The sequence below is a fragment of the Eurypyga helias genome, unplaced genomic scaffold (assembly GCF_000690775.1).
Source record: "Eurypyga helias isolate BGI_N326 unplaced genomic scaffold, ASM69077v1 scaffold5853, whole genome shotgun sequence".
NCBI lineage: Eukaryota > Metazoa > Chordata > Aves > Eurypygiformes > Eurypygidae > Eurypyga > Eurypyga helias.
This window is the reverse complement of record NW_010240502.1, coordinates 1,675-15,235: the sequence shown is the minus strand read 5'-3', so window position 1 is coordinate 15,235 and position 13,561 is coordinate 1,675. Positions and strand designations below refer to the sequence as shown.

General features: G+C 43.6%; 1 protein-coding gene across 1 annotated transcript; it reads left to right on the top strand.

Moving 5' to 3' along the window:
- Positions 1 to 642: 642 nt before the first annotated feature.
- Positions 643 to 1,771, top strand: LOC104507238 (myc proto-oncogene protein; the record flags this gene model as incomplete). Its single annotated transcript, XM_010148454.1, has 1 exon — positions 643 to 1,771. A coding segment is annotated over one exon (563 nt), but the record flags the coding sequence as incomplete, so codon positions are not given.
- Between the last annotated feature and the right edge of the window lie 11,790 nt (positions 1,772 to 13,561).

Sequence of the window (13,561 nt, the reverse complement as noted above, 5' to 3'; positions counted from 1 at the left end):
GCCAGTGAAAGTGACTGCGGAGGAGTGAATGGGGCTGGGAAAGTTTTAGAAATGCTTCCTTAGGTATTTGACAGCGTGTTCCGCTCCCTCATAAATTTGGTTTGAAAGTGAGTTTCTACCCGAAGCGCCGCAGCCTTCCCCCTTTTTTTTTTAAAATATATATATATTCCCCACCCCTCTGGATTTTCCACAAATTAGCAGATCAAGAGAGATTCAGAAAACTTCTCTGAATACACATGTGTCTTAAGTAAGCTTTCTTTTGAGGCGTGGCCAAAGCCTTCTAAATCCTTAATTAAGGGCAGCTTGAGTCTGGGAGCTTTATTGCGCTGTACTGCTGACAACCGAGGTTAAACTTTCCTGCTATCTTTCACGCGCTCCTCGGAATTACGCAAGATCTTTGCAACTTTTGAAATCAGGGAGCCAGGCTTTGGAGCGCGGTCCGTGTCTCCTGTTGCGCTCGCAGCGTTGCTTCCTTAAAGGAAAGGCTCTTGGGGAAAGTGGAGTCCAGCAGCAGCAAATGGGTCTAATAAGGGTTTATCAACGAGTTCCTCAGTAACCTTCCCATATAAACACAGCAGTCCTGAGACTGTTTGCACAGAGCAGCGTGTAAGTCTTTTTATTTATTTATTTTCCCCATTGCAGAAGAAGAACAAGAGGAAGATGAGGAAATTGATGTCGTTACATTAGCTGAAGGGAATGAATCCGAATCCAGCACAGAGTCCAGCACAGACACATCAGAAGAGAACAGTAAGCCCCACCACAGCCCGCTGGTTCTCAAACGGTGTCACGTCAACATCCATCAGCACAACTATGCCGCTCCTCCTTCCACCAAGGTTGAATACCCAGCTGCAAAGAGGCTAAAGTTGGACAGTGGCAGAGTTCTCAAACAGATCAGCAATAACCGAAAATGCTCCAGTCCCCGCACGTCAGATTCGGAAGAGAACGACAAGAGGCGAACGCACAACGTCTTGGAGCGCCAGAGGAGAAACGAGCTGAAGCTGAGTTTCTTTGCCTTGCGTGACCAGATACCCGAAGTGGCCAACAACGAAAAGGCGCCCAAGGTTGTCATCCTGAAAAAAGCAACGGAGTACGTTCTTTCCATCCAGTCAGACGAGCACAGACTGATCGCAGAGAAGGAGCAGTTGAGGCGGAGGAGAGAACAGTTGAAACACAAACTCGAGCAGCTAAGGAACTCTTGTGCATAGGAACTCTTGGGCATCGCTTAGAATAACCCAAACTAGACTGAGACTATGATAAAATATTACTGTTTCTAATATCACTCATGAACTACACCAGTCCATCGAGTATGGAACTATGGCAACTGCATGCTGTGCGATTTAACTTGAGACTACACAACCTTGGCTGAATCTCCCAGGGGTTTGGCCAGAACCTCAAAACTGCCTCATAATTGATACTTTGGGCATAAGGGATGATGGGACATTCTTCATGCTTGGGGATGAACTGTTCAACTTTTTTTCTTTTAAAATTTTGTATTTAAGGCATTTTTTCATATGAGAATCAAAAAAAAAAAGTTGTCCCCAGATTGCTGTATATATTTACACATCTTATTACCATGTAAATATGTTTTAATAAAGTCTTTATAGAAAAATGTGCAACATGAATACACAACAGTTGTGGCAACTGGATTTATACTTGTCTTGAACTTATGTGCCATAACATTTCACTTTTTTTTTTATTTAAATAAGTTTTTTTCTTTTAAAAATGACTTTTATTTTGTTTTTAGATAAATAAATATTTGCCCAAAATATAATTAGCTAAATCCTGTGTAAAGACTTTGCTTTGTCTCACACTGTTGTCATTAGATGCTCATTTCTGTGATACCTCTTTTTTTTTTTCATGGTAGTGACATGACAAAAGTCCAAGGGAAGTTGGGTGAAATGATGACCATTTTACAGCTTAGCAGGGAGTTGGGTTTCTTCCACCGGCTCTTCTATTAATTGAAGTAGATAAGATCATTGGTCTAATGTGCTTCATCAGTTCAACCAGTGTTGCCAGCAGTGGCTCCATGAAGGTGTTGGTAGCAATGTCTGCCTTGGCCATGGTTGTCTGCCTGGGTTGAGGTGGTGTATTTTTACACCAGTCACCCCGGTGTATGGGTTCTGCATTCCTTCCGTGTATGTTTAACTACATTTTCGGGCATGACCTTCATTCTGCACTAGGTAGCCAGCTACGTATTTTGAGAGCTGCTTTGTAGTCGGCTCACCTTAATTGCTTCCTGTTTGATTTTGAACATAAGTTAAACGGGATAAGAAAATAAACGGAGATGGTGAGGGTTGAAGTGGTTAAAACAACAGAGCGGTTTCCCTTTTTAAGTGCTGAAATCAGCAGAGTCAATCTTCCTACGCAAGCACTTACACTTTATTATTAATGTGAATGGTTCTTTGGGATTTCAAGGAATACAAAGTCCAAGGACAAGGGCATGCACAAACACACTGTGGGAGCAAGGGAAAAGAAGAGCTATTTCTCACCTGGAGAATATGCTGGGACAGATTCCTAACATTTGCCAGACATTAAATCATATTTACATTCAGGAATTGTGTCATGAGCAGCTTTGGATGGACGATAAAGAAAGCACTTGCCTGACACAGCTCCTAAGACTAAATTTGATCTTTTTCTCCCTTTCACCCATTTAGCGCCACTTTGGTCAAAACTTGAGCGAGAAATCAGTTAGCTCCTTGATGTGAGGGAATAAGGTGCTTTTCAAAAAGTTGGACCTTGTACTTTTTGATTTTCGTAATTCTCATTAAATACATATTTGTGTGGCTTCCAAACCTTTGGGCAGCCATGCTGCCAGATAACACCAGTGCCGGCAACCTCACTGGGTTGAGGGTTCAGATTTTCTATAGGTTTTGAGTTTGGAGCAAGAAGAAGGGTTGTGTGTGGGGGTGGGTGAGTGGGGGTAGTGTTTTAGGGACAGGGTAGATGCCAGAGTTTTCTGCCCTGCAAAGCCTAGGGTAACCAATTTTATACATGGGAATTCCAGAAGAAAGTAAGTGCCTAAATCCCCTTTGATGAGGTGCTTTAGGTGCTGGGCTGAAGTTTTCTTGGGGGGAAAAAAAATCTGTTAGAAAACCAGGAGAAAGCAAGGCTTTTTTCTTCAATTTGTCTGTACTGCCCACTTGTAACTCAGTTTATAGAAATGGTCTCTAGTTGCTTTTTTCAGTGTGTGATTCAGATATTCACTTATTAGGAAAAAGAATGATGTGAAAGGAAACTAACTGCATCTGAACTGTAAATCAGGACATCTTCCAGCTCTGAATAAAGAAAAGTTCCACCTTTTATTAGGCAGGATAACTTATCTTGAAAGAACATGAATTTCACTTGCCTTTTGGCACACGCTCTTTCTTAGATATTGCTTAGGAACAAAAGCAAGTTGTTCAAGAATTTCTACCTGCGTTCTTACCCTCTGAAAGAAACTGAGACATGAAGATCCATCCACAACGTACTAAAAGGGTCCTACTTTCATTGTTTGCAAAACCCCCTCATTTCTTCCCGTTAAATGTTAGACCACGATGATTAATAAACCTTTCCTTATTTGTCGTCTTCTTAAATCATTTGGAGAATATTTTGGGTTTTTTCTTCTATCTGCAGGAGGTCCTCGGTCTTTTGATGAATAGGACACTTGCAGTTACTTAATTTCTTATTCTCATCGTTGAACTGTGCATCAGTTCCGCTGGTCACTTTCCTGCTGGAAGAGTACACCAGATCATGAACATGATCCCCAATCACCACTCTAATGTTTTTATGGGATGACACTTCATATTTATCACGTCTCTTACTTTGTTGAAGGATCACAAAGTACCTAAATAATGTAAAAAAGAAATAAATTTAAAATAGCCCATGGGTGCGGTGGTAAAAAAACCCACTCCTGGTCATTCAACTGCCATTACAATAAAGAGGAAGGTGGCTTCCACTTTTCGACTTGACCTGAGAGATTAGGATGTTCGGAAGACGCAGACATCCCACAGGAGTTTCCGGGCTGGATTCAGTTAGTAACGCCTTGTATATGGACAGGGAAGTGTTCGGTTTTGCTGCTGTTTTGGAGCAATAAAAGAGATAAGCTTATAACAGAAGCCTCTGAGCCTTGAAATAAAATGCAGTAAGTATTTACAGTGCTTGCCAAACAGCTGTACCAAAACACTACTTGAAATACAAGGAGCATTCTTAGCTTCATCTCTCTCTGCTCCTTTACTTTCACAGGAGATTTCAAGCCACTTCTCTGCCAGAAAAACATTAGGCAAAATACGGCATCACAGGAAACTAGAAACAAACCATCATGGTGAAAATAAAATTGCCCTTATCATGTATTCTCACTGTTCTTGTTTAATAATACTGATTTTTAGGGTTGCAGCTTCATTTTCTTCTTGTCTGTAAGTTCTGTCTTTCCAGCCAACTAATAATCTGAATTACTTCAACGGATCAATACCGAATATGCTGGGGAAACATTGGGATGTACAAAAGCACCTGTGTCGGCTTAATTCAGCTCCCGAGTCTGTGGAAATTCCATGTTTCTTCCAGGGAAATAGACTAGTGCCAGCGGAGGATGCTATTGAAAATTTTATCACTGCCTATAAAGAAATCACTGTACTTGCCCCTGCCATAACCACTCTTGTTTCTGTAGCACTTTGCAACCATTGCAGGCAGTTCAGAGATGACAAACACTTCATCAGAGTTGTATTAAGAGGAGAATTTCAGGTAAGTGGAATAGAATTACTGTAAACTGGAAATAAGCCAAGCCACTTCATTTAACATCTGAATATATTCAAAACGGAAGGTAGAGGTGGGTGTTTCATCTACAGAGATTAACCATCTTCTAATATGCTGGATTTTTTTTTTAACTTTTTTTTTTTGTTGATCTGTGTTAGAGTCACCTGTCAGTGAATTATCAGAAAAATAAAACTGAATGATACAGAATCCTAACACAACCAGACAACTCAGGATTTACTTCCCAGCTTACGGGTCTGTTATTTCCCTGTTTTAAGGGCATATCTATGGGAGCTTCTGAAAAAAAAAAAAAGGCTCTGCTGACTGAAAACCAACCTCTGATTTCCCCTTGAGGTTTCCACGCAGACGAGGCCTAAACCTGCCTAGAAAAAAGAAAAATCAAGAAATGAGATACATGAGCTGCCGAAGGCGTATTTCATTTCCAGTACTGACAAAACGTTTGACGTTCAGCAGGTTTTATCTACCTCCGTGACCTTTACTCATTTTGGGCATAGCTCTAGAGGCAGTGAGGACAGGCAACGGCAAGAACGTTATCCAAGATTCAGAATAACAGCAAGGAAGTCAAAGGGGTTTTTTCCTAATTCTGCCATTCACCTTCTGCAGAGAGATCTCGATGGCAGTGCACTCAGCAGTGTGAGACTCACTCATCATGGATGTGGAAGGGTCACAGTGACCAGGTGGGAACAGGGTTGGGTGAGACACTGGCCAAACAGTGACAATACCACCTTTAATCAGTTCTTGACTATTTGACAAGGTGTTTTTTCACATCTCTGCAGAGGCCAAGCACCTTGTCCCTAAGTGTGCCCAAAAGCCATTTTCCTAGGAAATAAGTTATTTATTCTGACAATAAAAGGTATGACCTTTGGTGCTTAATACTACTGCATATGAAAAAGTTTCATTTGCCGCTTGCCAGAAGTGTTTAATATTGGTAGTTACTGAGCAAACCTTGCTTCAAGTCACCACCAGTGCATGGGAGCCCGAGCTATGAGGCACATCCGCACGGTTGTGCTTGAAGCCGTAAGACACGAGTGAGAAGTTGTTGTCTGAGAGTGGAGTTGCACGACTCTGGCTGACTTTGATGGTAAAGGATCTTATTCCCACGAGCACTGTTTCCAGTTTCCAACTGATATATGAATTGTGGAGCTATTCCTTGTTCCACACAAGTCTGGGAGAAAGCACTCAGGTTCGTCCCTGACAACGCGTATTACGGTGATTGCATTTTGTCACTAACTTCACCCTTCGTGCATGTCTCTCTATGGGTCTTGCCATGGCTACTGTTTTGTTGAATTCTTTTTAATTCAAGGCAAAATCTCTCTTGCAACCATGTGTAATTTCCATCACAAGCTTCTATGTCCCAATTATGTAGAATTACGTTTCCCTATGGGATCAAAAAGAAAAAAAGAAGAAGAAATAAAGGCTTAGGTGTTATGAATGAAGACGTTTTAAAATATAAGCCAGAAAAATGGAGCAATCTGACTGGGTAACGAAGAGTTCCAAGCATAGAAATTAGCACTGCTTGGAACTAATTAGCCCCATCAGCTTTCTTCATGCTAATTTATCCATGATGAAAGGGGACAGAAATAGCAGGAGGAAAAAAAATTGTGGGAATTGTGCTTTATATATGACTACTATGAGTAGGCAAACCCGCAAAAATTCTACAGGCTAAAGCGTGAGTGATCAAAAGCAAAGCCCTGCTCGTGCAGCCACATCCCTTGGGACTCTCTCTGGATGGCTGCAGGTTGGAGTTGCACAGCAGCTCTCCTGTTTCCCAGCATGTTTTTCTCCCAGGCGCCACGCGTGTGTAAGGGGCTGCTCATAGGGATGCAGCTGCCAGAGCCAGAGCTTCTTTCCACTCCTTTTTCTCCCATTAATCTGCTCCGTGACGACAGCAGATCCAAACAAAGCCTCTTCGTGCAGGTAGTTCCTGTGATCTAGTGCCCGGCAGAGTGTCTGACAAAGGCCTTTTTGGCTTGAGACCAAGGCCGTGCTGCGCTACAGATGAATTAGGGGAAGAGGGATGAACTCTGCAACTGTGCAGATGCAGCAAATGTGAACTAATGTTTTGCCTGCTTCCCCTGGGTATGAAATTATCCCTGCTTTCCCTCCCCAGTTGAAAAGTGGTGTCTGCAATACGAGGGTGGGCTCCTACCCCAGCACTGGACAGACCCTACATTGCTCAGCTTCCCAATTTATTCTGCCTGATTTATGTAGTTTATTTAGGTTTATTCAGTCTGGTACGGTCAGTGTTGTTTCCTAGAATTCTCTGGGTTTTCCTTTGGCTGAGCTACAATCACTCCTTAAGTAATTTGGGTTTATTCATGTCATATGTGTCCCAAGAGAGAAAACCTGCTCAGTAACGACTGCCACCAGAACAAGACTTTCCAACATAAGTGTTTTTGGAAGGCCAGTGTTGAAGTATCTCTGAACAAATAAAATGTAGAAAATATAGTGAGGATGATGGAACAGACAGCAAAGACTTCCTTTCCACCTCCTATTTCTATTGGGGTTTTTTTACTCTTCCACACTACTAATTTACTTTTAGGTTACAAGTTAAATGCAGGAATAGAGGAGCAAGCAGAACCTAAATTAAAAGGATGTAACAAAGTATATAGCAATCATTATGCTATAATCCATGTTCCATGAACATGTACATTTCAGAGAGAAATCAAACATGATCCTTTAGTTTCTGAGGACCCTGAAGAAAGGCACTTCTGCCTCAGACTAGGCTGGGTTTTCAACGGTAAACAGCATCGCTCTATAACAGCTGCAACCTAGCTTTCAAATATTAGACTTTTTATCTTGTAGAAATATGATGGACAGGAGTGGAAAAGGGAGTTTGTTTTTTTTTTTAACTTTTATCAACAAAGTATTTTTCATAGACAGAGATTTTATAAAAAATTCCATTAGACTTTCTGATAGTTCACATGTATTGGCTGCAGACATTGTGATTCGCAATGGATTCAGAGAAGAAAAGCCATATTATTTTGATAAATTGTACTGTTTTATAATATTAATTCGATCTGCAAAATTCCTCTCATCTGAGGTAAAACAGATTTTTCTTTGGCCACAAGTAAAATCTTATTATGCATTCTCATTATCGTTCATCATTATGGTAAAGAGTAAGATAATATTGTATTGTGCCTAGACTTCTACACTTCGAAGGAATGTAAAAGGCTATATGAATATCTTATGAAGTGATTGCAAAATAAAATTGACATCAAAGTGGTTCATCCACATAACTTATTATTCCCTCCCTGAAAATTGGATTTTGACTGAAAAACGCTTTCCTCCTTTTGCATTTGTGAGAGAGAGAGAAAAAAAAAACCTCTCCCGCCCTTATGGAACAATTCAGCATTTTCCCATGTTTTACAAGGGTAATAGTATTCATCAGCATCTGTACTTTTATTCAAAATTTAATTTTGGATGAAAATGAATCCACCCCTTCCCCATTCATTTCAGCATGTTACCCTAAAACTGACACCTGAGTGTGACACCCAGAACAGTGAGCACAAACTGTGAAAGCATTAACGGGGCTCCAGTGGCCAAAATAATCACCAGACATTTATGACCTGCTTAGAAGCTGGAGCAAAATATCAGGGCAGTGAGGTGGCTGCCACGGAGGTCCTTGCAGCTGCATCACGCTGCCTGGCCGTGGGGGGTCCCCTATCCCTCTCACTCTTCTCCAAACTCCTTTTTCTTGAAATCAGTGGCCAAATTCCTATCAATGTCACCCATTCCTGTTTGGGAATGCTACATGGCAGAAGATTTTAAGCTCAGGTGATGTTTCCATGAGGTTCCTCTTAGATGTGCCTGTTGCTGGCCCTTGGTAAACTTGCTCGGAGGAACAGTAAATCCCACCGAAGAATGCCATCTCCTGGAACAGACAGGCCGTTTCCACATGATACAAAGTGCCTATCCCATGTGAACTCACTTTGCATCTGTTCAAAATGCTTTGAGCAGAAAGCTTTGTCCTGACAGACGTTATAGCAAACCTGGCATCCTACCACAGCCGGTCTAAAGCCATCATGAACACCCCATCGCGTGCAGATCAGCGATGACGTTGGCACGAATCATCCTGCTGGACGCTCCAGCCATGCCTGGTTTTGATTTTGTGACTGTGAGGCCATCACAACTTATTTATTCCCTAATTTAATTGGTTCTGTGTAAATGAGCTTTCAGCTCATGCTTTCCTTTGTCCTGGTATGCATTGGGAGCAAAATCTCGGCCTCTTCACGAAGCACCACACAAACCGCAAAACACTTATTGACTCCAGCAGGGCCAGGTTTACAACCTTAATTTTGCAATCTTGCTTTAATCTTCTCTTAATTAATTTAATTCTGATATCATTATCTAGATTGCCCCATTCATTTAGCATCACAGCATCTCTCTCTTCATTCTCACTGGAAGGCTTTGGTAACTTTGCAAATGTTGCAGCTCTATCTCCCATTCCTACCTTTTGATCTTTAGGAACAACCTTCCTTTAATGTCTGCTGAGCTCAGCCTTTTATCAGGCAAAGCACTCCACCCTCCCGGGTAGAGGGGGGCTCTGCTCAACGTTTTTTTTTTTCCTGCTGTCTGCCTCTCAAGGTGATCAGGCTGGCCCGTCCTGGCTCTTCAGCCAGTTTTAAAACCGGTTCAGACAAATCCAATTTAAAATGGAAGGGCAGGCAGGATTTCATAAAGTTTTACAGCCCATTCCAGTTTAAACTCATTTCAGGACCTGCATTGTCTCTGCTGGGGGGTTTCATCTGGTAACCGCCGCAGGTGGACAAGTCTGGTGTGGGTGCGAAAATGCAGTAACCCAAAGCTTGCAGCACATCATTTAGATTGAAAAGCATATAATCCATAGTGTTCTGTTGTTCCATTTGCTTTCGTTTAGGAAATTACCTCAGCTGACACCTTATTTTTTTTGCCTAGCCACACAGAAACCCCATGATGCTGCCATACGCACAGTTAATGGCACCACCTAAGTACAGACAAGCTGTCCTCTCTTCTCCTTGGCCTCCCTGTGACTGCGGCTCAGCAGGCGTGAAGCTGAGACCCAGCGAAGAGGACAGGCAGTGCAGCAGGGTCACAGGAGGCCACGAGATGATCAGAGGGCTGGAGCACCTCTGCTGTGAGGAAAGCCTGGGAGAATCGGGCTTGTTCAGCCTGGAGAAGAGAAGGCTCGAGATGGATCTTATTGCAGCCTTCCAGTACCTGAAGGGGCTACAGGGAAGCTGGGGGGGACTTTTTACAAGGGCCTGTAGTGACAGGACAACGGGTAACGGGTTTAAATTGAAAGTGGGGAGGTTTAGATTAGATAGCAGGAAGAAGTTCTTCCCAGAGAGGGTGGTGAGGCACTGGAACAGGTTGCCCAGAGATGTTGTGGATGCCCCAACCCTGGAAGTGTTCAAGGCCAGGCTGGATGAGGCTTTGAGCAACCTGGTCTAGTGGAAGGTGTCCCTGCCCATGGCAGGGGGGTTGGAACTAGATGATCTTTAAGGGACCTTCCAACCCAAACCAATCTATGATTCTATGATTCTATGACTTTGCACCAGGACCCCCCACTGATCCCTAATCCATCCTGTATCACTGGAATAAAAATGCTTGTTCTGGTATAATCTCGTCCTAGGTGGAAAAAAAAAAAAAAAATTAGCATAACTATGTCCACTGCTGTAACTCCTTGGATTTCTTCAAATGTGTAAATCTTGGGATAAGAAGCCCATCTAAATGCTAAGGCAAGTTAGGCTGTGGGGTTACACAGTAGTTTCCAGTGTGCCATACACAACCCAGCCCTTTGGTCCCTGCAGCAAAGGCTTGGCGATTTATCTCTGTATCGGGCTACCTGCTGCTGACAGCACACCATGGTGAAATAGCTGGCATGCTGGACATCCTCATGCCCTTCATCACAGACTCACGAAGGGTTGAGGCTGGAAGGGGCCTCTGGAGGTCATCTGGTCCACCCCTCCTGCTCAAACAGGGCCACCTCAAACAGGCTGCCCAGGACCATGACCTTTTCACTACGTCCATGGCTTCTGAATATTGGAGTTACGGATGGAGACTCCACAACCTCCCTGAGCAATCTGTGCCAGTGCCCTGTGATCAACATTCTGGTCTTGACTGCCTTGCAGGGTGGGTCTTGCTATTACACATGATTTAACACAGGGAATGTCAATTTTCAGAGGTGCTGGGCAGGTCCCATTGCCTCTAACAAAGGTTGGGGAAACTCATTGATTTTAAAGATCAGATTAAAAAAAAAATGCTGGAGTTTTCCTCTCCTGAAGCAGTAATGATTTCTGGATGGAAAGATAGTAGAGGAAGGATAAATTTGGGGTGCAGACAGATAGAAGTGCACTGCCTGCCCTCTGCCATTTTTTTTCTGGGTAACTTTAAACTCTGATTCACTCTGGCTCTCAGGCGAGGTACATTTTCAGAAGCTCTCAGATGTCAGTGGATGGAAAGCTCAGCTGAAACTGAGTACCAACAGAAAATCATGTCCTTCAGTCTCTCCCAGCATGTCGAGGATTTGCTTTGACCTGTTTAAAACTTACCTGCTCTGCCCTTATTTTCTCACTTCCATTCACTTGTACCTATTGGGATCATTTGACTAGAAGACAAACCATCCAAGCAGATCGGTATGGTTTCACTGTCATGAGCTGAGAAAAAAACAACCAACCAACCAAACCCAGCATCCCTAAATCCTGAGGGCAGGGGATCGTCACTGTCAGGAGGGCAAATAACCGCATACAGCATCTGTGTGGTGCTGGTCTTCTGGACAGATAGCCTATTTATGTGATGCCTTTCATACAACGCATGCTTTCTCTACCCATCATTGCCGAGGTGAAGCTATGCGCGACATCAAAATAAGCTGCTCTGCCTGGCAGTAGAAAGGTCTTTTGCCAGCACGTATTACAGTTTGCTCAGATGGGTGGCTAAAAATGGTGTGTTGATCTTAACGAAGATTATTAGTCAAAATTAATATGCCGCCTACCTCGCTGCTCTGCTGGACGCTCAGCAGGGAGGCTGGCAAACCTTAAACAATGAGATCACCTGTTGATTTGGGGATTAAAAGCTTTTTCGTGCTGAGAAAATGTGCTGCGAGCGTCTGCTGAAGGGGCTAATTCATAGTCTAGTCAAGTAGCTTCATAACCACGTCTATCATGAAAATTTGCTATCAGCATACCGTTTGAATCACAGATCAATGCACACTGATTTTGGCAAATCTAATTAGATTTGATGGGGAAGAACATGTTTGCATTTTTTAGGCTCTGTAGTTCCCATCTCTTTATGTGTAATTTCATTTTTGATTTGTTTAACAGCGATTAAGGGTTGTGAATCATGATACTGCGGAGACGTTAGCCATGGTTATCCCGCTCACTAAGCCAACCCTGTCTGTCACACAACGCTGAGATCAGGAGTCTGGGAGTCAGGGCTCCAGTGCCTCCTAGTTACACCAGCCAGAAGTCAATTCAAACTGCCTGTATAGCCACAGGTGAGGTATTTTACATATTGCACCTCAGTTTACATATCTGTGAACTTGGATATAGCACATATATACATCTTAGGGGCATTATAAGATTTCATTGATCACTGTTGCTTCTGAACTGTTTCTATTTCTGCTGCTTCCACAGTACTGCACAATTAGCATAATTTGTGACGTGGAAGGGGCACAGCCTGGTGCTTATCTAACTTTGTGAGTACTGTGGCTGCTCTGATCTCAATTTTTGCCTGTAATATGCAATCACTTAAATCTCTTCTCAGTACAGCGAGGATACCAGGTACAGAAGGGTCCATCATGAGGTCAGGGCTTAAAAGGGACGCTCTGGAACTAAACTAATGAGCTGGCAAGCAGCTTATGGGAGGTGCCCACACCAGACACTTCTCTCTCCCTCTGTAGCTCTTTCCTCCAGTGCTTGTGGAGTTTATTTAGTGGCTGTTATCAAGTTTGACTATATTCATATTCCCACCCCAGAGGGAATCCTGTGCCTTGTAGCACAGGAGCAGCAGCATCATGGCTATGAAATGGCCTTCTAAATCTCAGGACAGTGCCCTGCTCCAGTCCACACCTTCACCTCTAACACGGGAGGTGGGCAGAAAGGGCCAGAGGCTGAGATGGCTCATTGCACCCAGGGTGCAGCCACTCTCTGGGCAAAAAAGCGATGCAAAGGAGGGTGTTGCACCGGTCTCTCACTTCTCAGGGAGGTGCTGGTCCTTATATGAAATGTGAGTGGAGGTGCCACTGTCACCCACTGTGGTACAAAGAGCACAAGTTTCCCACCTGCCTCTGAAGAAGGCCACAGCACTGCAGCCACCAACCAGTCTGCCTGAGCCCCCAAAGGACCCAGCCCCATCGCCTGCCCCTCAGCTGGGGGACTGCTGTGCACATCCATGAACAAGCACTTTGGGAAGGTTGGATGCTAAGGGCAGGTGCATAGACAGCAACTGGGCTTGAGAGGAGAGGGACACCAGGTCCAGCGTGGGTTTCACACGCTGCCCCCGCTCCCATCCTGCTGCTGGAGGAGCAGCGTTCATCACCTCCACACACAAGTCACAGCTTGGCTGTGTCAACACGCCTGTCGTGACACTTCAGGGGCTGCCGGCGTCACTCTCCCTTAAAAATCACTCATATGAACGTTGTATATTTGTTATAGATGGAGAGATTAGCACAAAGGCTAAACCAGAAAGTAAACAGAAAGGGAAGGACCCTGGGGATACCGCAGTGGTGTATGCCAGCTTGGCTGGTCTGACCTGTTTATAACGCCTAACACAATCACAGGTGCCAAAGAATAACCGACAAGTTAAACAGTTTCCTCTTGGCGATTTAGCAACAGGA